Source organism: Nestor notabilis, unplaced genomic scaffold, assembly GCF_000696875.1.
Source record: "Nestor notabilis isolate BGI_N333 unplaced genomic scaffold, ASM69687v1 scaffold34602, whole genome shotgun sequence".
Lineage (NCBI taxonomy): Eukaryota > Metazoa > Chordata > Aves > Psittaciformes > Psittacidae > Nestor > Nestor notabilis.
In genome coordinates, this window is record NW_009917589.1 from 6,462 (window position 1) to 33,023 (window position 26,562).

A 26,562-nucleotide genomic window follows, 5' to 3' on the forward strand; every position below is an offset into this window, starting at 1 on the left:
CAAGTTAAACATGTAAAACTTCCTGTAGAACTTCTGCCCATGAACTTTTTTCAAAGTTAGGCTCAAAAGTTCAAATAAAAATTAAAAAATTAAGGTCTGGATTCCTTGCACATCATTAATACACAACTGTAGGCACATCAGCAGTTCAGACTGTCAGGAGACTATTATTCTGCATGTGTTCTACAATACGCCAAAAGGCTTTCCACTGCTTTTGTTACTTGTAAATGTCAACCAAAGCAAACATGTAGATCAGTCCAAAGGAGATTTGAAGGCAAGACCATAAAAGTCTTTGATAGCTCTGCTTTGTGCAAAGTACCAGTAAATAACTTCAATAAATACTGCATCAAGTGAAGAAACTGGCATTATTCTATCTACAGGTTCAGGTACTTAGAGGGTCATGGAACAAAACACAAACTCTCCACCAAGTCCAGCTGGGGCTGGTTGTCTTTGCTACAACACATTTGCTGGTACTATATACATTTAGTTCCTCTTATAGCACCTGAACCAAGTCAGTAGTTTTGCCATTAGAATCACAGATCCCATTGGCTCAGAGCAATTGGCAGCAGCCAGTTGAGTCATGTCTTAATACTGAAGTAAATTCAGGAACACTTACCTATTTGTACTTGTTCTGGCTTGCTCAGTGATACAAATGCTGATGTATCATCAATCCACGAAACCTGAATGTTACCTAGAAAAGACAAAATAAATTACTATAACTATTTTGATCTTAGGCTCAGTCACAGATTTGATCTGATGTGCCATGACGCAAGAGTCAACTAAGAGTAACTTCACCTGAGAAGGTTTTTGTCCACTGCAAAGGTGCATAGTGCATACACAGTTGTACATGAACCTGGGACTGTTCAGAAAGCAGTGACTGTTAAGGCTGCAAATCATCCTGTATACGCTCAGACCCACTAGAGTTAAGGGCCAAAAGGGAAGAGACACAGCTAATACCTTTTTCACTCCCGGAGTATTCATCTGCTTTGTCATAGCTTTATTTTTAATAAATCTTGTAACAATTCAAGTAATCTTAGGGGGTTTTTAGTCCTCCCTTCATGTGTTCCGTGTAATTCTACAACAAAAACGGAAGCAAATTCTTCTGGGAAATTTCAGCTCTGTGCTAAAATAAAGAACAGCTCTTCGGGTTTTAAAACCAATCCATGCTTTAGAACTGCTGCATTTCCTAAAGACAGCATGGACAAGCTCCAGTTACCACTCACTGTGCCTTTACTAGTACAGACACCCAAGGTAAGAAATTCCAGTAGAGTGGGGAGGTACAGAAGACTGATCATGCAAGTGGAGAACTCCAGTTACTGCAACAGACTAAGTCTTCAAACTCTGGCTTGTTTGGATCCCACTGTTCTCCATTTCCCGGATGTGCAATGAAAACTTAATTCAAGTAAATATGAGGACAAGTACACAAAAATCACAGACCTCATTCAAAAGCTGTTGCAATGGAACAGTGACTGGAAATAAGCTACTCCATTCATCAAGCAGATAGTGCATTTGTGAATAGCTCAAAATGCCACATTAGCACTAGTAGAGCTCATAATCAAGCAAAAGCAGACGAAAGGATTCTCATTCCAGACACAAGGTCTTATTATAGTCTGAAAACCACTCACATCTCCTGTCCTCATGCAAGTGCTCTACTGTTAGTACTATTCAGATATTGAAAATTGGTGCTCATTTTTTTTCAGGTAGACTAGGAAATAAAATTATATATAATGTCACACCACAATTTAACCTTCAGACAGGATGACATGAAAACCAAGCATGCAAAATGGCTTAAAATGTGTTTTCAGATGTTTAATCTTTGTAAATCTAATTTAGTCCACAGGTTACAAAGTTATAGAAGTCTCTTCTGAAGTGCAGCAAGATAATAAAGATTTTCCAATTATTAAAATAAAAAGCATGATCAAAAAAGTTAGATTCAGTTTGCATGCTATACATTTGAGTAGCTACCTATTTAAGACTAAGTTATTATCATTTTGATCATTGCCAAAGCCATAATTAATTCAGCATGGTTCCTGACATTTCTCTGTACTAAAGGGCGAAGGCTGCTCTTAAGAAGAGCCTACGCTTTGTATGACAAATAAATCCAATTTCTAATAATTCAGTCTTTGAAGAATATAGATCTTTGCTGCCTCTGGGTAAGAGTCTTTACCGTAGAGAGAACAGCTTTTAGCAGGACACTTAACACTTCACAACACAGCAGAAACCCAAGCTGATTTATGATCGCAACCCAAAATTATAGCGCATTTGGTAGGACCCCAACATCAAGCTTCCTTTCAATATTAGAAATTACTGAACAATTTAACAGTGTTCTAAGTGCATTGACAAGTTTTTGCTCTGAATTTCTTTGTGTATCAAGTCCTCCTTTTTTGCATTACTAATGACAAAATTTTCCAAACAATTACTTGAGACATCTGAGATCATACTCTTCTGTAATTCTTCAATGTGGAAGTGCTGTCCTGATTCTGTACCTTTCCTACATATACAATTAATTAATTCCATATCCACCCTGAACAGACCAAAAGAGCAGAAAGAAAAATTATCCTGAAAAAGATCTTTCTATTGTGCCCTTAGTGTACAATATCAAAGAGGAACAATGATGGACTAAAATCTCCTGAAGGAGTTCAGCCACTGCTCAAGTGGACTTCAGTGCCCATATTTTCATTAAGTGCCCGACTAAAAAGAAGTAAGTAAAAACCCAGCCCACTGAGGGCACATCATTTCAGTATCAGGTAGTTACTCACTGCTGCAGAAAGACTGCTGTACTGTAAATTACTTTGGCATTTTAAATAATTAAGGGTTTCAATATCTGCCAACATGTGTTACCTTTATACTCAGGTTCATACCTTTAAAGTGTATTATTTTAATAACAAGTCAAACATTAAAGAGTGGACACTGAGCTGCATTCTGAAGAGAACTGCAAAAAAATGCTCTTATGCAGTTCGCCACACTTCAAGATACTCTTTTCAGACTGTGTAACATTTCATTATTATCAATGAATTTGAGAGATGTGATTAATAAATCAGATCATTCAGCAATACTGCTAAGCACTCAGTAAATATTGTGCATTTCAAAAGTATGGTGAAAGGGCAATAAAGATGTGAAAAGCAAATGCATCTGCATGTGAAATACAATATTTAGCCATCAACATTGACGCATGCCAGCTCACTGCAAGTCTAATCCAAATCAATCACATACAGCAACGAAATAGAACGCCAGCTCTAGAAAAACAAACTGAAGAGTCTCTCTCTACACTTCTAGAATAGATCAGATGTCTTCAATACTTTGAAGAACACCACTGTTATCTTATATGACCACTTGTCTATTTGCTACTATGTGCAATGTCAAGCAATGTCCCTTGCTTAAAAAAGGGTAACATTAAGAAAAGAATTATCAAGCGAAATAAAACATCTTCACTCAAATAGGAGCAGATGAAAATCAGGTTTGTTACTTCTGAGATGAAGGCACAAAGTCACATGTTTTTTTCTATAAATCAATTTGAAAATTCTCCCTAAACACAAACATGCAAATAACGTTAAATCCACAGAATAAAGGTTACTGATTGATTAGGTAATTCAAACAGATTCTGCTTCAGTTTTTATACCATAATGACCAAAGGTATGGAAAGACTTCCATATAAGAGACTAGCAAACTGTGACTCAGCCTTCAAAAGAGAGTTCTAAGGAATATCTAAAGGGAAGATATAAGAATAGAAATTATATGAAAGATGTACAGAGAGGATTCACTATTGCATTATAAAACAACCAAGGAACATTTAATAAAATATACAGTCAAAAAAAATAAATCACATAATGCTTAATTGCAGTTAGGGAACTGCCACCAAGTGCTGCGGATGACAAGAATATACATGGGATAAAGAATCACACAGAATCCTCAGAAAGCTGTGGAAGGCTCAAACTAAAAAATGCAAGTGTGACCTCTAGCTTATGAGTGCCCAGGTTACAGGTTGCTGGAAGGCAGAAAAGTTCTTTTACTTTGGCTCTGTTCTTATACATTTCCTAAACAACTGTTACTGGCAATTAAGCACTTAGGATACGTATCAGGACTATACAGGCCTTCATTTAACCAAAAATTTACTTACATATTCCATTTTCTTAGAATATAAAAAAAGTAAACTTGACCACATTGACACTATGATAGAATTGCTAACAGTTTCTGCACACTGCATCAGACAATGTAAATAGTTGAAGCTCTTATTCTATAAGGCTAGAAGCATATGTTAAACACAACATTTTCCTGGTGAATAATTGAGAAGGGTTAACAAAGCTTCCATCTTTCTGGCAGGAAGACAGGGTACAAAGAAAGCAAGAACAGCTGAAGGAAACCCTGGCATGAGAAGAAGGAGGAAAGGCCAGAAATGCACAGAGAAAAATAGGATTAAAAGTTTTAAAACCCCATAACAACAAAAAAAAAAAAAAAAAAAAAAAACCAAAAACCAAAAAACCCACACACACACAGACAAAAAAATCCCCAAAACCAAGAAATCCAGTAGTCAAAGCTCACATGTCTATATGAAAATGAACTCAGAAATAACACTCAAAATATATATTTCATGCTAGAAGTTTTCCTTAAACTAGATTGTCAGTGTTGAAAGGGACATTTTTCAAGCTCCACTTCTTTTTATTAGCAGTAAGTTTGTGGTGCAGTGGTTAACAGGAGCAGATGTCAGTGTATGGAATGTGTAAGTGGATCTCAAACATGTATTCAGAGTCACTTAGAACTCACCTGTATAGCAGCCTGGACTACTAGAACGAGATTTAAACACAGAAAGGGCTAGTTACATTTTAAAAGTAATATATGCATCTTCAAGATGACTTTGGCTCCATGAACTACATCAGTGTTCACCTCCCTCTCACTCCCACATAAATGCAATGCAATGCATTGACTCCATTTACTCAAACTTTTTAAATAGTAGTTTTTATAATACTTCTGTGGTATGCTGTTTTAACCAAAGCCCATCAAAGGCATAAATCATCATAGAATAGTTAGGGTTGGAAAGGACCTTAAGCTCATCTAGTTCCAACCCCCCTGCCATGGGCAGGGACACAACACACTAAATCATGTCACCCAACATTTGTTTAAATAGAAATGAAGACTATACAAGAGCTGTATTCCAGCAAGTACTATATTTTAATACCTTTGTATTTCACATCAGCATGACCAAATGAACTACATAAATTAAAGAATTTAATCAAAGTGTTATAAGAGACTGCACAGTACTGCAACTACTTGTACAATGAAACTACACTAACCCATGAACTCTAAGAACATCTTGCATGAACAGGTGTCCGCTTGGTATGTGTGCAGCACTGAAAGACTTTAGAATCATGAACGCCCCTTCTAGAGTAGCAAACTAAACCAGTTCCGAGTGTGACACTGCAGCCCCTTCAGCTGTCTCTGACTTCCTGAGAAGCTTCACCGAAGATGACAACTGAGTGTTTTGGGATGTGTAAGTCTGCCCCCTGGCGGTAGTGACCTGCGCGTGCCTTGCACACCAAGGGGAGGTGCTGATAAAGGACAATTATGTATCTGAGACTTTAAAAGCCTGTAGATACAATATCCAGTTGTTTCTTACCCCTCTAATGGCAACTCTAGAATAATCTCAGTAACTTTCTACAGTCAGGAATATTAAGTCCTAGCCAGCATTATACTGGCATCGCGCCTCAGCACAGCTCAGAAAGTCAGAAGGAATTGAGTTAATTTTATCTAGGTCCAGAAACCCTGAACAGACTACCAAATCACAATTCCAGGTGAAGAGGAGCAGTATTATTCTGTAAACCAGCGTGGTGACCCACAGCAAGAACAGGAGTGACAAGACTGAGTACACTGAGGGACTTCATCCTTTTACTGGTGACTAGAGGTCCTTACTACAGTGATTATTTCAGTGGAGGTTAGGTTCAGGTTTGCCCTGAATCTGTTTGCCACACTATAAACTCTGACTTAAGTCATTAAATGTTGCACATTACTTTGAAACAACAACAGTACATTGATCAAGTACTAGCTAAACAGACACCCTTTCACTTGCTTGTCTCCAAAAGAGGAAGAGTTAATTTCATCATAGAGAACCAACCTTATCTACTTAAAAACACATGTAAAAATATGCAGTTTTTACAGCAATTATACTCCAGTGGACAAAATTGGTACTGGAACTTTAAGTAAGACTCAGAGCAGGAAAAAGGGGAAACTATAGTGCTAAGCAGAAAATTTTTAAGGAATAAGGAGCTGCAAAAACTTATGTAATGTAAAGCAAATATTTTACTTTTTTTAAATGAGAAAATGAGAAAGTGATTCCTCCCAGGAAAGCTATTTGCTAAATAGTTGTTTGGGTTTTTTTTCTAATTTCCCATTAAAATCCTTATTACAGAATTTAAGGAAGACAAGATGTATAAATGTCTATCAGACGAAACACTTAAGTTTCTTTTAATAATGTAAGTATTGCAAAAGGATGTATTTCTGGAAAATCATGAAAAAGTTATTTTAATAACTTTTGGTTTACATTAAATGTCTTCAGAAATGGAAAGAAGTTACTTCCTTAAAAAAAAAAAAAAAAAAAAAAAGAAAAGAAAAGAAAAGAAAATAGAAAAGAAAAAGAGCACCCCCGAAAAATAATTTTGAATTATTTGGAAGCCCAACAGATCTCTTTTGAAGCATTACCTTTTATGCAGGAATAAAAAACTAGAAGCCATTCTGCAATAATGATCTTGGAAACAACATCCAACACAGGGCTCTATGAAGGATCATTCTTATTCTGATCCAGGGATGCAAAGCATAACCACTATTTTCTGCTGCAAGAGTTAGATCACTGACAATTAATTAGGATCTCCATGTCCTCACATTATATACTAATACTCAGCAAAGGAACAACAGGACTGCTAACTATAAGATAGCTTTTTTTCTTATTTCTTTTGATTTGAACGGTTTTCACAATCTTGAAATCAAACTGGCTATTTTCAAGCTTGCTTGCCTAGACTTGTAAGTTAGTGTCTGCCTTTAACCAGACTGCAGGATGAACCTTATTCCCAAGGCCTCTATCGATTGCCTTTCACACCAATCCCCATTCTCTTTACCCACCTATATAAACTTTTGCCTTCTCTCAGGAGAGACTGTAAATAAAATGATCAAAGGTCCACGATATTCAACAAGCATCACATAAAAAGATTTCTAAAGAGCAGTTAAGTAGGGCAGACATTTTCCGCACAGCATTAAGGTCCCCAGGACACCATTCAAAGATTACAAAAGATGATTCATCATTACCTATACTAGCAGTAAGTCTGAATCCACAGATGCACAAGCAAAGCCAGAGGTGCTTGCTAACGACACAGAGGGGAAAAATAATGTATAAGGAAGGACAGACTGCAACACTCACCAAAGGCACTGAAAAGCTGATAAAGGTCACTCGTCTTCCACTCTTTGGGAAAAGTAACATGAAGAACATGATCTCGTTTTGGCTGCACTGTGAAACAAAAAAGCATTTGTTAAAGTAGGAGTCACTATTAGTACCTGCAAAATACCCTAACAAAGTTATCCAGTATGGTCAGATAGCTTTTTTTTTTGTCTTGTTTTTCTAAAAATGGGCCAAGCTCTATGAAACTACATCAGACATCAACAAGAATGTGCCTGCAGTTGTGCACAAAATAGGCGTACTAAATCCTACAAGTTCATCTGTACAACAAACTGAAACAGCACTACATGCAGTTATGTTACCAAGTTCAAGAACAGAAAAAAAACCAAAACAAAAAAACAAAAACCCAATAGCCTCTTTATCATCCAGCTCTAGCTTTAAAAAACTCTTAGCAATAATTTAATGTTGCCAGTTTTCTGTCATTAGAAGACTTACTCTGAAAAAACGTTCAATTCAGTTTTCATACAATATTAGGTACAAGCTAGAACAGACATACTGACAGACCGATGGGAGTGTGTGTTATTAACAACTGCAGCAAGAAAAAAACAGAAAGGCCAACATCAAAAGAAGATGTGCAAAAGAAGTCTTTAGTGTACCCTGAAAGTTATTCAGAGCTTTATGAATTTGAGGGAGACAAGGTAAGAGCACAGCAGACACTATCACTACACATCTGCCCTACTTTTACACACCTCCCCCTACACATCTGGTTTTGGTCATCATCTCATAAACAAGACAGACCTTCAGCCTCGCCCAGTAAAGATTGTTTGTATGTAAGAAATCACCACAATGTACATGTGGCTGAAGTTCCTTTCACTAGGCATCTAAGCTTTTGGAACCGTGAATTCCTACCCTATCTGACAAAGCAAGAGGAATACTAATAGTTCAAGGTGCAAAGATATTGAAATATTTTCAATTTTCATAGGAAACAATTTACCTATCACTAATTGAGCCTCTCCACAGGTATCTGCAGAGATTTATAGTTTTTATACATGACATAATGATGGATCTTCTGTTGACATTTTACATTTTATGTTAGACAGAAGCTGTACGACTAAAGTGGAGTGTTCCACTTCAGAATTTACTGCTCCAGTTTGTTAAAGGTAACTCAAGGGTTAACTACACACAGTTTTATACGTTCAGATTTTAACTTTACCACATGGAAACACCCACATGACAAGCTTCTCTCATCTTTGGGTACAGAGATACAGGAACTGACTTTCATCTTAGTGAATTACCCTCCTGAATTCTTTTGTGATACAAACTTCTGGTTTCTGATATCCTTAGTTTATCCTTAGCTTTCAGCATTAAAATAAGAGATTTTTTCAATGTGGATCTCATTCACGGAGCACATGTCCAAGATCAGACCATCAATTACTTGCTACATCTGACTTTCATGTGTACTTGACCCTATTATACAAGGACAAACCCGCTGTCTTTTTGCTGCATTTGGTTCAGATGCAACTTTGCACTGTTTTCTGATTAAAGCCTTGTGCATTATTAATTTCATAAATACAGGAAAGCATAAGCAATTATTATAATTTAGTTACGACTAATAATTAGAGTGATAGTGTCCTCAGCCTGTATGTGCTTTATAGCAGAAAGCATGCATGTTTCTAGACATAACTATTCCACAAATAAGGCTTCATTCTTGCATTAACTTGAGAACTGTACCTTTCAACAGCTACAGTGTTTCCTGAATAGATAGAACAGCTTTTTATGTGCTTTGGTTTTAAGCCTTCCCATCCCTGCACAAAGGTTCAGACTTTTTCTTCCCAAATTATTTTTTAACATCTTACATAAACTCAACAGAACACAACAGTGACATTAAGCCTTCTAAAACTCAAGTTTCTAACAAAAACATGTCATGAAAATAGGACAGAGATTTCAAAATGCATCTTCTAATGAAGATTGCAGCATGAACTCAATTATAGTATTAAAATAAAATAAATCTTCACAGAAGTGCCATTATGCATATACCAACAGTAAAAATACTAATTGTAACTCAGCATCTCATAACTGAAATACTGAGTGATTAATGAAGTCAGGGGAAAATAAGCTTCCTAAGTTTTGTTTAGAGTACCTACTTGTTTTGCCCCACATAAGTAAAGAACCTAGTTTTCAGTTGAAAAATAAAAACCCCAGAACATGACTCTGTGGTGAGCTGCAACATGGTGTCTGATCAGCTGGCCAGCAGAACCCATGCAGCTTAGGAATGGTGAATTTTTCATCTGTCTGACCATATCCGCTGAAACAAAATTGATACTGTAGACAGGAATATAGGAAAAACAGAAAAATACAGGAATTCAATATTTTCCAGATTAAACAGCTACTTACAGCTACCAGCCTCCAGCCACTTGTGATTTGCTTTTAAGTGCATCAATCTGTTTTGCTCAAAACAAGCTGGGTAGCATGAGTTTATCAGAAGCTCCCTGCTAACAATTTACAGGTTTGCATGAACACCGGAGCATCAGAGTGGATGGAGACACAAGTAGCTAAAGCAAGCAATCCCTTCATAAGTACAGATCTTGTTCCTTAAAGTTGCTAATTCAAAACCAAAGAGAACAGAACGTTTTTTTAAGCACCAGATTTCTTTTTTTGGCTCTATACAAGACAAACAGCAAAACCTCAAAAATTATCTTACCAAGACAGTGAACAACAATTCATTGCTGTATCGCCTATTGAACAGCTAGCAATTCAAAGTCAGTATTTCCAATCTAGCAGTAAAGAACTGTAACACGAGTTTCAGATGTTGTAACGGCCTTTTTCTATGAATTAGGGGAGAAGAAGCTACGCCAAACCCTCCACCATCAGTTTATTCTTACTATCTTAATACAACTTCGAATCCTCTGTTGAACATTTATACTTTCTACCTACTCAGGTGAGAAATATTTGATTCATATCCTGCTTTGCAGTGATTTTCTGCAGCAACTTCATTCTATTTAAAGGAGTTTCTCATGCACAGTAGCAAAAGACCATGATGAAAGTCACTTTCACATATTCAATACTACAACAGCATTTAAATCTCAGAACAGCAATAAAAGTTTCTAAAGCAGCCAGACAAACATGCCACCCTAGATACACTTCCCACTTTGAGGCTTAGAAAGCCTCCGTGCCTCAGATTCTGCTGTAACATTGGATTCAATCTATTCTGAAGGAGTGGTTTTCAGATGAAAGAGACAGACTTTCAGAGGCAGACTCTTTTTTGGCAACTCTTCTTGGCAAAGTATCAAAGCAATCCTGTAAGTTGGCTAGCAAGTGGAAGTAGCATCTTTACAGCTTAGTAGCTTTGGCATTCTCTCAATGTCCCAAAGTATTTATCCATTTCTGTACTCGATATCAAACAGTTGGGGAAAGAAGTATACAACATAATTAGATAACCATCCCAACAGATCTGCAGAGCCAGAGCTCAGTGATCTGATCACCTAACCACAGTTACAAATTAAATATATGCCCTTAGAGCATACATTTTCCTCTCCAGTAGTTAATTCCATCTTTCTAGAACTGCATTCTGTTACTATTAAGCTAGCATCTAATAAAGGGTCATCCTCCAGACTTTTTCTGATGCATGGAGTTGAAAATGTCTTCACATTAATATTGCTTCCAGATGGGTATCACTTAAATACACTTGCGTATCTTGACTTCACAGTGTAAAATTAAGCTTTCATCTAGTCAGGGCCTAGACTGACCTCCAGGGCTTCACATTTTCCTATGTCAAGACATTACTGGTAACACTCATCTGAAGTTTCTTCCCTCACAGTGTAACATCCCATAACAGTAAGGACCTTTATATTAGTAAAATATGTTTTCATTTTAATGTATTAGCAACTTATTACAGCCCCAGGTCTGTAATGTAAAATAACTTGAAATGTAAAAATATTTCCAGTAGTAAATAAGCTACTTACAGTCTGGTCCTTCCAAATTGAGATATGGTATGTCCATTACTCTCATAAGAAATAGCCTGAAGCAAAATGGAAAAGCACCATTAGCAAATTTCTGCCTAAAGACCTTTTATTAAGATGTCTTTATTATAGTTTTTTAGATGTTGCTTCTGAAGAAGCAGAATTAATCATCCCAACTGTATCTTAAACTGTATTAAAACACACAGATGCTCTAATTAAGTCAAATACATTATCTAACAATTGAGATTCAAGAAGTTACTTGGCATCATGCTAGTAATTTTACTTATTCAACAAAAGAAGAACAAAGAACCCCCAACTGTTACTACTGAAAACAATTAAAGTGGGGAAATCAACATTTAGAAAGCAGCAGCTCTGCACAGTAAAAGCCAGTTACAGGGTGTGGATAGTGCAAAAGCTGTGATTCTAAATAAACGTACACTTTCCCATTTTCTGAGCACAGCATCACGCTTTAGGCAGAATGGATCTTGAAACCCTTGTCCATGACAACCCTAAATCTGCAAAAGCCATCACAACAACTTAATGAAGATAACTAGGATGAGTCTTTTGCCCTTTAATATGTAACTGAGGAGTTTATCAACACATTCAAGAAATGCTTTCAGTAAGAGCTCATATTCAGCTCTGAAAATTATTTCCCTCTGAAACAAGATGACAGGATTTTAGGCTACTTATGGGTACAGATGCCACACTGCTGATACAAAACAGTGCCCAAGGGAGGGCTAAAATAACTTTTCTACAGTAACTTCATAAAGCTCCTAAAATGCTTATTACAGTTACAATATTCAACTACATAATAACTGATATAAAGAGCTGATGGACGAAAACATTTTAAGCGTACACACTGATCTGCAATTCCCTAAAGAGTCTTTGTATCATACCACACTCACTATTAGTTTTTAAGGGTTTGAGTAATGTGTTCTTATGGCTGCTGGTACCACTGGAAAGTCTATTGGAATGCAGTTGATAACTTGTCTTTACTATAAATACTCAGGAGAAATAAAAATACAGCAAACACTGGGGAGAAAACAGACTATATGACAGGTTCACATTTGAGCCAGAGGGTTTTCAGAGAACTGGCACTAGTAATGATACACTGTCCCATCTAACTTTTGTTCCTGAGTCTTAGGGAAGATATGGTATAACGTGCACTGTGTCCACCTGAGCACTGCAGAACCTAAAAGGAATTTTATCAACAAAAATTAGAAACCTCAGCATCGATTACCTTTAGAAACTTTAACAATTCCAGCATAAGACTGAGTTATGAAGGTATTTTATAAAGGAGCCAGAGTTTCTTCTTACGTTTAACTTCAAGTGCCAAACTCCTATAGCCTTGGCTTCATTATAGCTATCTGTCTAAACAGGACAGGAGTGACAGAACTAAGAGAACAAAGCCAGCTTCAGAACACAGCTTCCACCAGGAAACAGAGAAAAACATCCTTACTTCAACATCTGCTGGAGATCTGCGGTAATCCTGACAGCACATGAAATGCTATTGCTCAAAAAAGAAACAAACAAACAAACAAGCCATTCACCCAGAAAACAGAGCGATCAGGCCATAAGGGTATCTTTCATGAGATAAAAGGGAAGGAAAAGACACAGAGGGAGCATGTGGCACATGTTCCAAGAACAGAAGGGATGTCACCATACTCCATCTCCGGTGGGAGGCAATCAGGCAGGCTCATACCACCATCACAGAGCGCCTAGCTGGACAGAAAGGAACTAGCAGGTCTGGGATGTATGCTTCGCTAGTAAGCCAGACTTCACTTCATACTGTCCAAATATGCTCAATTCCATTTATTACCTATGATTTGTGCTCGTTTCTTCATCTGAAACAATGTCAATGCCATTGTTAGTAGGAGCCACAGCTGCCTTCAGACTCCAGTGCAGGGGATAAGCATAGCCTATGCATAGCCAAAACATATAGTATTCCAGCTAGTCAGTAAAAGCACTTTAGTCTTCACTGGTTCTCCATCATCCATGCAGGATAATAGAAGTTTAACAACCAAAGCAAAAAGGCAGTTTTGGTTTAAGTTGAGCTATCTGAAGAAACAGCTTTCAGAGAATTCCTGGAAGCAGCTACTTCTTACTCAAATGACTAGTTTAGTTTCCTAGGTTTTCATAAAAAATAAAGATGAAGTTTACTAAAAATACAACAAAACTTCTGGGGAGAATACTAGTGAAGCTGCACTCTCCCAGGTTTTATCATGCTGAGAAAACCAATATAGCAGTCAACAGCAAGATCAGACTTCTGCCAAAAAAATGCTTATACTGGAGATTAATTAAGATCAGGTTTTTATCCTCTGAGACAAATCCTACATTAATTTGTTTAGTCAAAGAACTATGTCTCTAAACAGCACAGGAATAAACACACACTCCCTAAAGTGATAGTATAAATACTGATTTTAATATTAAGTGCACTTAAAGTATGTTACAGCAGTGACTGCCTCTTGTAGCACTAACTTATATCACACAGATTCTGAACACTGAGCTGCAGCACAATCCATAATTACACTTGTAAGACCCCTCATCTCTCTGCATAAAATTTACACCAATAAGTTGTTCTGTGTGACAACATGAACCCTGCTATATATTAAATTGGCCAGATTCATGAAGTAGAATGACACTGTTTTTCACTATATTAATTCACAATTATTTAACAGCTACACTGACCAAGCTAAGAAAATGTTATTTCCTACACTGCTGAGAGCTCCAGCCAGTTCACATGGTTAGATGACAGAAGTCTTGTTTCTCAATATCCAACAATATCCTAGGAACTCTGAGGTACTGCAAGACAGCCACTTGGAAGACAACCTTTTCTGTGGCAAGTCAAGGAACATAAGGAAAGCAAGACTACGACCATGCCACTTTAAGCAATGCGTAAGTAGTCTCAAGTAGCCAACATTCTTCATCTGCACTGAGCTAGAATGAGTTCTCACAGCAGGGTGATGAACACAGCGTTGCTGTGAACTGTGTAAAAGACATCTTTTTAAGCCCAGATCAGGTCACCAAGCCAGCTCAGTACCCAGTACAGCCACAAGTGGCTGAAAGCACACGGACAGCAATTGTTTACTCCCACACTGTGACTGAGAAGTTATTGGTCAAAGGGCAGAAAAGCACATTGATGTTCCTTTGCAGTGGGTTTGCAAAGAAATTAAATTAATACAGAAAAGCCAAGGGAGGAATTAACTGATTTGCAAGACATGCCAGAGAACCTAGCTCCCTAGTGAGACATTTTCCACAAATAGAGCACAAAACCTAGTTATTTCCACAGATTTTGGTTTCTGATATCCCTGCATATGAAAATAAGAATCTAAAGTAATTTACATTTCTACAGACTAGCATGCTATTCAGCTCAGTAAAACATGGTGTTCCCATTTCTCTACACCTCTTTTATCCCCTGCCTCCAGCTACAGTAGAAGAAAAAAACCAAATCACCATGTTCAAATAACCCGAAGAGATTCAAAATAAAGTTGTGATTAAAAGTTTGGTAGGGTCTTGCAGGAGGGGATGGGAGGTGGAAGAAGGGAAGAGATGCTGCTCTAAACAAAGCAGGTCAAAAAACTCCAAATCAACTCAGAAGTATATTACACAATATATAGCATCTAATTACACACATAAGAGTTAAGATACTACAACATAGAAAGTTCCATCATCTCAACTTGTAAGTGTTCATCAAGGATTACTCACAGCAGACTGTTCATATGAACATGATTTTTCAAAGACATTGTATATCCAATGAAGTGTAAAGATTACAGAAATGTATCTCTGGAATGCTTGCCTTATTGAGTTGTTTATCATACAACTTACTGCATTATGCCTGAAAGAGCCAAAACAACCCTAAGGCAAAGTCTGCTTTTAATCAGTTTTACTCTGCAAGAAGTTAAAACTGAAGACTTTACCTACATTCATCATTAGCATATCCGAACATTAACCTATATGCTGGCCACCACCCTGGAATAGCAAGCCAGGAAGTTCCATAACTTTGCCGACATGAAGAAAGAAGTCAAAATAACTACTTAAAAAAAAAAAAAAAAATAGCACCTTCCTTTGAAGGCTAAATTTGTAAAAATCAAAGCTTGATTCTTGCAGTTTTAGATTTCCTCCCTCTATTCATATTAGCGACAAGTCTATTCAAACAGAAAACATTTTCAAAATCCGATCAATCACACCAATCATATAAAAGTTTAATCTCTAAACTGTATTTAAATAGTAACACCTAGTATTCAGAGACCTTGACATTAAGACTTTATAAGCAACTCAAAGAATCATAAAGTGGCCTGCTTTAAAGAACACTTTCAACTGAGAACATTGTTTCTAAATAATTGCCTTGTAATAAACTACTCTGTTCAGCTTCTTTCAAGAAAAACTTTTGTGACAGATACAACTTTCATTTGTTTAGCTTACTGTTTGCATGTTGTAGTTTGTGTTTTGCTTGAAGAACATGACTACAGCACAAAGGAAAAGGTTTCCTTGTTCTGACTGCTGTCCCCAGGATCAGGTAGAACTTCTGGAGGAAGGAGGAAGATAGTTTTTTTTCTCCCCGGGAGGAAAAGAGGATGCTCAGCTAGGGAAAGCTTCTAGACCACAAACTAGAGAAAACTAGGTGTAGGAGGAAGCTAGCTGGCAGCCCAGAGCATACCTGCAAAAAAGCCCCAGAAGCAACATCCTTACTAGGGACTTTAGGGTAACTATGTAAATCACACAAGTCTTGGATGCTACTTACAGGTGCTGAACAGACCAAATGCTGGAAATAGAGATCTGGTCTGCAAGGACACACTGAACAGAGTAAAAGACTAGTTCATTTAAATATCTAACAGCTCTGACTTCTGACATATACTTAATTTTTCTTTTAGTGATTAAATAAATGGAGTTGGTTTATTCTGTTTTTTTACTTTGCATGAAAAATAATAATAAAAAAAGCTTTAAAAATACAAGCTTTGGCCTGCCCACTATAAGGAAAAAGTGAGACAGTCTCATCTCCAAGCTCTGACTGAGGTGAGGTGGCAGATGTTAGTTATAGTATGGCAAAGCTTCTAAGATCATGTGAAAGAAAGACGCAGCAAGTCTTCCAAGTTTCCATGACTTAAAAAATAATACCTAGCTTTTCTGAAACAAGAAGCTACAAGTACTGAATAGTCACAGAACAGATAGCCTTCCTTTTTTTCTGGTAAACAGTAATTTTAAGTTCTTGTTTAAGGAGAGGGGAAAAAAAAAAATGCTGTTCTTTTCCCTACCTTTTTTTATTAACTTTCCCTTTCATTACAGTCTGGCAGTGTTAACTCTGAAGCCAGAACACACACAGCAGGCTTCCTCTCAAAACTCCGCAATGTCACTGTTAGAGGGATGTCACATTAGAAGTATACAACTTAATAACTTGAAAAGCTTAAATTTAACGTATTATTGGGACAGTTTTAGGAGCTTCAGTTTATACTTGTGCAGATATACATCTCCAGAAAGAACTGAAACCATTTTGGTTAATGATTGAAAAAATAAGACCCCCAATTGGCATCTATTAGTTGGCGCGTGTGTGTGTGCTGGTATTACTGTAAACAGGCCTGTGATAAATCCCATCTGAAAACGAAATTATGCTGATCAATTCTATCATCACCTTCACATTCAACTCCAGTGGTCACTGTGGGTCCACTACAGTCTGAGAAATGTAGATATAATTTATAACATCTGCTAGAATATATGGAGTTACTGCCTTACGTGTCTCAGTGTGAAGAGAAACTGCTGTCACTACAGTAATCTGTTTTCCAGACCACTGGAAGCTGAAAGCCATTGATCACAATTATTCCCTCATTTATGTGGGCCATCTGAAGCTAAAATAATTATTTTTGCCAACTCCTATATGAGAGGGTTTGAAAGGATGGTATTTCTCCTGAACTTAAACAAACAGACAGACTAAAGCACCAGCAGCTTCTTAACTTAAACTCCTTTCCCTTTAGGTGGCAGGTTATACCATCTTTAGAAGCTTCATAAGCTAAAATCTATGGATTAAATATGTAAAGAATCAAATCTGTGCATGAAGACTTCTGTATTTCTCAAGTCTTACTTCAATTTGTTCAAGTAATTTGCATGGAGATCCAATTCAAAAGCAAAATACTTAGCACAGCATCATCCCAGAAACTACTAATCATATATGTTTATTATGCCTCCTTAAAAATTATTACTTGATAATGTTATTACAATAGCTTTGTGTTATTTGGATTGATATTACAGTAGGGATATTTTAGTTTTTCCAGACTACTTGGTGTACTCAGTTTTAACTATCGCCAGTTTCTGACAGTGTCCTACAACATAAACAGCTGACCAGTTTTTCTTCTATTTCACTATTCCCAAAGCTTACTCCAGAAATAATTTTCTTAATTGTAAGAAAATTAAGTTGTAATTTTCTCAACACTGGCATGGACAAGGACATTAAAGCAGTCCAGGTACTCTTCTAAGCATCCTTTTACAGGTTAGCAGAAAGTAAACCACTCTCCGCAAAAGAAAAGTATCTACTTTATAAACTCAGGCCTCCCCGTAGCATTACTAGCGTGAACCAGAAAGCCAATCAAAACTGAAGGGTAAAGAAAAATGCACTTAGCCATTGATTCTGAAGCTAGAGAGATATATATTATAAAGTTAGTATTAATTTTTCATGGTTTAGCAGATCTTTTAAAATGAGCACTTACTTGTTAAAAAAGGGTTCGATGAGTTTTGATCTAGCAGACACATGGTTTTTTGGAGGACTGAGGAATGAACCTGATGAATGAAGAAAATTCAGTATGTAATAAGCAGCTACAGACAGTGCTAAGGAGAAGGTTTGAAAAAGATCACACAGATACCTAGGAAATTAGCCATGGAGATGAAGCACAGCCCAGTAATGTAAGCATCATATCCTGCTTCGTGAAGTTGTTCAGAAGCTGTATCATAACTTGGAAACCCTTCAGCACTTTCTGAGGAGAAAAAATTTGTAAACATGTTATCACAGAAGTTAGAGGCAGCCCTGTATGCTTGTCCATGCACTTATTTTTTCTGAGCAAAACATCATTTGGGTAAGTTTATATGATTTTCAGAAGTTCTGAAAATTCAGAAGTTCTGTAAAAAAAGCACAGTTTTGTTTTGTATTTTTAAATAAGAATAGGCTCCTATGACAGAAGTTCCTTCCTATTAAAAACCTATTAATCCCCAGACCTACTTAGCCAAAATTAATTCTAACAGCAGGATTCCCCACGCAGCATATTTTTTTCTGACTGTCTTGCATTTAAAAGAACAGACACTCAGGCTAATTAAAAACTCTATTATTAACCTGTTTGCTAACCATCCAATTGACCTATGGTCAGATTCTTCAAGGTATTTCAATAATGAAGATGGAATCAAGTCATTAAAGGGTATCTTTATTGACAGTCATTCTTGGTGTTTGTGTGAAGACCTTGAGAAATATCCCTTGAAACACCTCAAAGTAGAAACCTTCATAGGCACTCCTGTGTCAGAAAGTCTCAATAACAGAGAAATATGTGAACATCACACTCTCTTCTGTATCATTTGAATTTTTCCCACTCCCAACAGTTATTTCACCTCTGTAGCTAGCTTCTCAGCCTCTGGAAAGTTGGCTCATCTGCCTCTAGAAATTTTAATGATAATAGAACTGGAAGAACAAAAGTTAAGTTTGAAAAGCCAGAATCATGACTCTTGCATTACGGTACAGGCTGAAAAATGAACTCTACAATTCCATTTAATTTATGGCATTCAACCTAGCAAAAAGAAGCTAAAATGATGAAGAAACACACCCAGGATTTAAAACAATGATACAGAAACATTAGCATAACTTATACAGTGGAAATATGTAAGCATAGATACTAGTCATATTTTGTAAAAAGAAACTTGAATCCCTTTTTTTAATATATAAAACTAGAGTAGCAAAACATCAGTCCTTTTTGCAGATGAGCCCTTGTAATACTTATTTAAAAAATAAAGTCTCAGATTCACACAAGGTTAAGCAATACTGACTGAGCTGAAAAAAGACATTTCTTAGTGCTCTACTGTTTTAATGGGTATGTACACAAAAAGAGAAATGAACTGTTACCAAAAGTATTCCAGTGTTTTTAAACATGCTTTGCTTTGTTTGCTCTGAACCCCACTGGTCGTCTCTGATCTAATATTTACACTTTAACTGTTATGGTCATATTTTGCCCAAGGTGGGAGAAGGGGGGAAAGTAAAATTATTATTAATACTACATCAGCAAAAAATAGTACCTGACAGCTGCCAAACTACGTTACACCCTGAGAAGATGCTACAGAGGATACGCCACTGAGGTCTGCACGTAGTTACTGTTCATGCCATATTTACGGTACTAACTTATGTCTAGGCACCAAAAGGTCCTGCTCATTGTCCAAGAAGATTGTAGATTGTCCATCTTATTAATGTCTCTCCTGTTACTACAGTTTAAGCGTACCTGCTCTGCACATTCAGCAATATAAAAAAGTAGCACTCATCTTGGTTTTTATTAAGCATTGAGACTTTCCCCTCTAACATACTCTACCGTTCAGTATTGCCCTCTCTTTTCTAAATCAGCAGCTTAAGAAAAATCCCAGAACCTTGAGATAAGCTTGCCCTTTCCTTCAGCTCAAAGTAAAGAAAGCTCTAAAAGAACGTTAATCATGACTAGTCACAACTGCCTTAGTTTTCTTGGTTTTATTTCTCCAAGTGCCCATTAGAATGCGGTGCCTTTAATCTGAAGGACAATAATAATAAAATAAAACAGTTTTAAAACAACTTCAAGTTACTAAAAAAAAAAACCACCAAAACCAAACCAATCTAAACCCCAAAATGCCATCATTAGAAGATGATGAAACTACTGTTCACTGAATGCACTCATTCTTCTATAATTTGAAATAAAGTAGAAGATTCCTACTGACTTCCACTGATAGCTGTAAATATATAACTGCAGTATGTGTATATTGCCCACGTTTAAAGTTCCTTTCATCAAAACACTAAGTATTAATTCGGGAATTTAAATTTCAGACCAAGAACAAAACTAATTAAGACACTTTCCTCTGAAAGAGGAAAACATTTCAGGAATAAGACCATTTTGACATATCCTCACCAACTTTAGGAGAGCTGAATGGAACTTCTTTTAAACGCTTTTCCAGTTCTGCAAGGGATGTATTATTAATCATCTCCTGCAAGAAAAGACACCATTAACTTTGGCCAATGCCAAACATATTTTCCCTGGAAACTGAAATTGGGTAAAATTAGTATTTACTGCTGCCACCTTGTGTTCTCTAAGGACTTACACATAGTGTCCTTTCAAACTAATACACCACAGAAGTCTATCAAGAAAAGATTTCAAAAGTTAACTTGCCTCACCTACAACATAGTGAGTCACAAGCATTTATTAATACTTTTCACAGTTCTTGATGGTAAATTATGATAGAGTAATATTTCTATTTGAATCTGGCTCCATGCATGATACATGTGGCAGGGAAAAAGGCAGCACGAACAGCAAGGCAAAATATCTTAAATACTGCCCATAATGGTTGAAGGCATTTAAGGCGAGTATTAAAGTGTGCCTGCTGCCTGAACATTCTTGAATAGTTTTGTAAGTGTAAATACTGATGATTTAGAGTAACACAAAGACAGCAAAAGAATCCTGACAATCAGAAAGCAGTTCCTATGCTTCGGCTTAGTTGAGCTGTATTACTTAATCTAGATATGTATACATAAAATGTCACAAAAAGATACATAGATTAATTAATTTATTCAAACAAAACTTCCTGAAGTTCATAATCAAACATAGAATGTCAATCAGTACAATGAAAAAAACACGCCGATTCAATAGCAAGAGAAAACAAAAACTCTCACACAATCTTTCTTAAAGTTGTGTGAAATTTTTGAGGACAAATTTCCTTTGGTTCTACATCAAGACAGCTGTTTATAGGTATCATCAAATCTGCAGTCTGAAAAGTTATCAAGAACTCAGTACCATGAACAAGTTCAAATGACGTTTTATTTTGGCATCCCAAAGCATCATTCCATAAGAATAGCCTAAACTCTAAGCAACTACTGTAAAAATTACAAATATCAATATAACATAAAACTTGTGCAGCATTATTAGTTTTCAGAATACAAAAGCCTCTCTGAAGTCAGAGGCATGCAGAAACATAGGTATTGACTCATCAGCATGTTATTTAATTATTTCATTCCAAAGGCACACAGAAAAGCAAAAGGGTATGATTACTTATCTCAGTATTTCTTTGAGGAATAAAACTCATGCTACAAGAAGTTTTAAGAGAAACCTGTAATTGTTTCTTCTGACTACCCACTGAGCAGCAGGCCACAATGGAATTTAATGATGATGTTCAAGCATCCTTTTCTACACAAATCCAAGTCAGCATTCACAATATTCTAAAGCTTTGAGTATACAAGTAGCTTCCAGGTCCTATTTGCTCATGAATAACACTTTTTTGATTTCTTCTCAGGAGAGATGCAGTCTTGTGCTAATTTACCAGGCAAAAAAATGCGAACTGCATTTTGAATACCAAAACCCATATGTACTTCTGGAATTCAAAGCTGCCAAGTTGATTTAAAACTGTGACAAACACAAAAGCCGCTTGCACAAAAGTAAAAATTTCTATTCTAAAGACTTTGTAAGTTTAGATAAAGGGTTAAGAAAAATCATTCTTCTTCAAAAAAGGAGCACCATAGAAAACATTGTTAGATATTTTTCTCTGAAAAAAAAAGTTTCAATAGACACTTAATGCAAACTTGTATCTTCAAATAATTCTATAATATTATATTAATTTACCTTAAAAGGTTGTGTACTTGCCATCAGTTTAGTATCCAAAAGCCTAGAAACAAAGTAATAGCTAAATAAGTTGAAATGGAAGAATGTCAGTTTTGCTAAATCCTCAAAAATGTTTTGGTGTATTAGCTGGGAAACTGCAGTTGCACCCTACTGAAAAATTACTCTTAGATCTCAGAGCAGCCAAAACACTCCTTGGCTTTGTTCAGCATGAAAAAGGACGACAACTAAGCAATAGCAAGAGATGCAAACAATGAGTAGCTAATAAATCTTGTTCAAAATGTAGCGCAGATTCAAAATACCAAATATCATGCCAAAAACCACAGGGTAGCAAAGCTGCATCTTTTGCCAAGAAGTGGAGCAACAGCACTGCTCTTCTGCAAAAGAGATTTTACAGAATACTTAAAAACTATATTTGTCTAACTTTTTCCTGATTTTATTTCCAGTAAGAGCTAGGCTTGGGCTAAGCCAAACAGTATCAGCTTGCTAAAACAGTACTAAAACAGTTGAAAGTTTGAACTAAGAACTTACCTGGGGAAGACACATGATGTTACTTCCTTGAACTCATTTAGGTCCTAATTTAACATTAAACCAGAAAATAAAATTCAAGTAAGTTAACCATTTATCAGTCTCAGGATGATAGAGAGCAGTAGGTATAATTATCCAATCGGCTTCTAAAATCGAGGTAAGAGTGACTGAATTCTCACCTCTTAAGAGATGTATTCATCAGCATTACCATAAATACCACATGCAATTACACAGAACTACAGACTAATTATTTCTGATTTGTGTATGACTTGTAAGAGAAATGTTGAATCACCTCCAATACCCTATCCTATTATATAACCTAGGCTGCCTCTAATTCCAGCTGCATTAACAGTTCTACCTAAATGTTCCCAGCATTTAATATGTCAGTGGAATATAAGCAGTCACTGCAGGTGGACAGTTGACTGCCTACAAGACTAGATCTTCCACGCGTCAGACGTACAGGAACAATTGACAACTGCTTGTGTTCCAATACCATCCAAACAGGGCCCAGACTTTTCTCCCATCTCATAAGTCTTTCCCATAACACCCACAAGCCCTTGATGATTGCAAGTAATACAACTACCATGCAGACCTTCCTTCCAATGAGACCTTTGACTTCTTCAGACAATGGCCTCAGTGCCAATACATTGCTCAGTATAAATTAACTGCTAGGGTACTAGTCATGAAAGTATGCTCCTTCCAATTATTCAGACATTTCGCCTCTTCATCCCAATGAACATCATCCTGCTAGAAGATTTCTTATCATTCATTAATTGTACTACATTATATGAAAATATGTATTCCGACACTGTAAACTACAGGGGAAAAAATGACACATAATAATGCTGATGCTCCAAACCAGTATCTTAACAAGTTGGTTAAATTTACCTGCCATTATCCAAGCAGTTTCTGAAGGACTAACAGATACAGCAGAAATCACAACAGAAATCAAATTCCAATGTTTAAATTAAACATTTTAAAAATGTAAAGTGGAAGAATTCCATCCAGCAAAGCTTTCTACATGAAGATTTAAAAAAATAAGGCAGAAGCCCAGAAGCAACAAGTGAATTTTTTCTTTTAAATACTTTTCTGTTGTTCTAAGATTGTCATATGGTTCTGTTCACTATAAAACATTCAGATAAGACTAAAGACAAATACATTACGGCATTTATTTCATCGTCTGAACACTCAGAAGATTACTTACATCAGGTAGGGGACAATAAAACTGGTGTATGGTATGCATAACATCCAGCAGCATGTTGTGCCCAATAACAAGTTTCCCCTGTGAAAAGAACATTAAATGTTAGTTACACTTCCAATCATGGCCATGGCAAGGGCAATATATGAAAAGCGCCTATCCCAGATGCTAGCCAAGGGCAGCTGGGAAAAAAATACAAACCAAATCTCCCCCATTTACTCTCTGCCTGCTCCACAGGCTACTCCATTCATTCAGAGCAGCCACTCCTTTTTCCTCTACTCTCAACCTTCACAGCCTTCACAACTAATCACAGCCTCTACTCTTAATCTTCACCACTCACAACTAATCACAGCCTTCAGCAGCTGTTTAAAATGTGAAGAAGATGCACTAGAACAGACACTTACAACTTGATTTCCAAATGTAATCTATTTAAGACTGAGGTCCAGTGCTTTCTCAGTCCACCTCTTCGTAGTTTATAACTTGTACAACTCACAATATATTCTTTTTGGTTGCAATATACGATAGTTATTACAGGCATGACCTGGCTTCTCATAGTGCAGAACCTTTCATGCCAGATGTTGTACAAGCAAGTTCCTTCTTGAAAATGAGTAATAATTTTTTTAAATGTTAACTTTGACTCATTTAACATGACAAACTTTTTGACTTCCCTGCATCCTCCAATTGCTAGAGAGAACAATATGCATACATATTCCTTTTCTACACAGCAGGTTGTAACAACTACATGAAAATAATTGGGCTGAAGGAGACATTTAAACTATAGCCTGTTTTAACTATGTAAGTAGAAGAGAACCAGATGACATTCCCTGATTAAGCCTTTAACCGCCAGGGGGAAAACAAGTAAAATTTAACAACAAAAGAATTTCTTCTTTTAATTATTTTTTTTTTTATTACAACCAAAGGTACACTACACATGATGTTAACTTACAGAATTAGCAATGGCATGAATGACTCTGGAAAATCCTACCGCATCATTCAACTCCTCCTGCAAGCAAAGATCCTGATATTAGTGAAACAGAAATACAAGTATTGTCAAAGCTATACCTGTGAACTAGCAGACACACCAGTTAGCTCAAACTGTTTGTCAGACATAACCAAGGACAGACCACAGAGGAAATATCAGTATTTAGAAGATACATGAGGTCAAAGCAGGATGCTGCTGACAGAATTCCAGTTTTATATGTAGCTCTAGTTCACTGTAAAGTCAGACAAGTCACAAGGTATTGTGCTAAAGTCAGACAAGTCACAAGGTATTGTGGTGGGTTGACCCTGGCCAGAAGCCAAACACTCACTCTGCCTTTTGTTCACTCCCTTTTCCCAGGGAAAAGGGAAAGGAAAAAAAGAAACTCAAAGGAAGGCAAAAAGACTTGTGGATCAATCTAATTAGAGCTCAGTAAGAAAAGTAAAACCTGCATGCACCAGCAAAGCAAAAGAGGCCTTCATTCACCACTTCCCATCAGCAGACAGATGTCTAAACACTTCCTGAGAAGAGGAGGCTCAGCACACTTAAAGGTTGCTTGGGAAGATAAACACCACCATAACCACAGACATCCCCTCCCAACCTCTTGCCCACCTCCCCCAGCCTACTTTGCTTTTGGGGTAGGTGGAAGAGAGAGAAAGCTTGACACTGCACAACCACTGCTCAGCAGTAGCCAAAACACATGTGGTATCAACACTTAGCCACAAATGCAAAGCACAGCAACATATGGGCTGTAAAGGCAGCTAACACCCCAACCAGACCAATACAGCTGTAGTCAGTTCATTGTCAACACACCTCTTCTAGAGTGCTCAACAGCAATTAGACTGCAAACAGCTGAAGATGCTGCTAAAATGAAGCTACATATCTTCAGATGTATTTTTACATGCATTATTGTAAGATGCAGCTGATTGTTATTTCTATTAAATCAATTTGTATTTTTATGCTAACACTGAGATTGGGTAAGAAACATTCCTCGCATATAAACAAAGAGAGTAAGAAATACACAACTACGATATTATACAATGTGAGCTACACATTTTAAACTAACTCAGATTGGTTTGGGGGAGGGATCTGACCACAGCATCTATTTTAGTTTCACTTAAAGAACTTTTTTGTAACACATTCTTCTTTTTCAGGTCTAGAGAAGTAATTTCTGCCTTGTATTATCTTGGTTCAACCAGAAGCGAAATTCAGTAAAAACATTCACTGTTATTTTAGTTCAGTTCTGAATGCCATGAGCCAGAGTGAATAATGAATCTATAAAGACTGCTTCAGAAAAAGCTACTGTAGCAGTAAATTGTCCCTAACTTGCCTTTTGGAAAAAAGAGATCACATTAGTTGAGGTCTCCTAGGTATCTCTTTTCCTCTTAAAAGGCATTCTTCATGCAAGTATTATTTGCTCTGCCAAATTGACTTAATCTTGAAACATGCAAGTACAAATCACAAGAGTGTGGTCAAGAATTCCCAAGATTCAAGTCTTATGACTTCTTGAAACTCGCATCAGACTCAGTAAGCAAAAATACCAAGTCCCTTAAACAGTGATAAGAATGCCCAAATATACCAAACATCACCTTCCAGTCAACTTATTACTACAGTAGTTACTACAGTGTGCAGCATGTTTCCATCAAGAAAAGCCAGATGACATTAATTGTATATGACATTTTAACTCAGACAACTAAGAGCAAGCAAAGTTTATA

The 26,562-nt window shown here is 36.7% G+C and overlaps 1 protein-coding gene across 1 annotated transcript in view; it reads right to left on the minus strand.

Annotated features, from left to right (window-relative positions):
• Positions 1 to 613: 613 nt before the first annotated feature.
• PARN (poly(A)-specific ribonuclease) overlaps positions 614 to 26,562 on the minus strand; it is a gene marked incomplete at its 3' end in the record, with an annotated part of 34,184 nt that continues 8,235 nt past the window's right edge. The window contains exons 11-20 of the mRNA XM_010009308.1: positions 24,815 to 24,871; positions 23,875 to 23,952; positions 22,674 to 22,717; positions 22,146 to 22,188; positions 20,445 to 20,520; positions 18,183 to 18,293; positions 18,030 to 18,099; positions 11,338 to 11,393; positions 7,400 to 7,486; positions 614 to 688 (exon numbers count right to left, since the gene is read on the minus strand). Coding sequence (XP_010007610.1) covers positions 614 to 688; positions 7,400 to 7,486; positions 11,338 to 11,393; positions 18,030 to 18,099; positions 18,183 to 18,293; positions 20,445 to 20,520; positions 22,146 to 22,188; positions 22,674 to 22,717; positions 23,875 to 23,952; positions 24,815 to 24,871 — 697 coding nt within the window. The remainder of the gene's footprint in view (positions 689 to 7,399; positions 7,487 to 11,337; positions 11,394 to 18,029; positions 18,100 to 18,182; positions 18,294 to 20,444; positions 20,521 to 22,145; positions 22,189 to 22,673; positions 22,718 to 23,874; positions 23,953 to 24,814; positions 24,872 to 26,562) is intronic.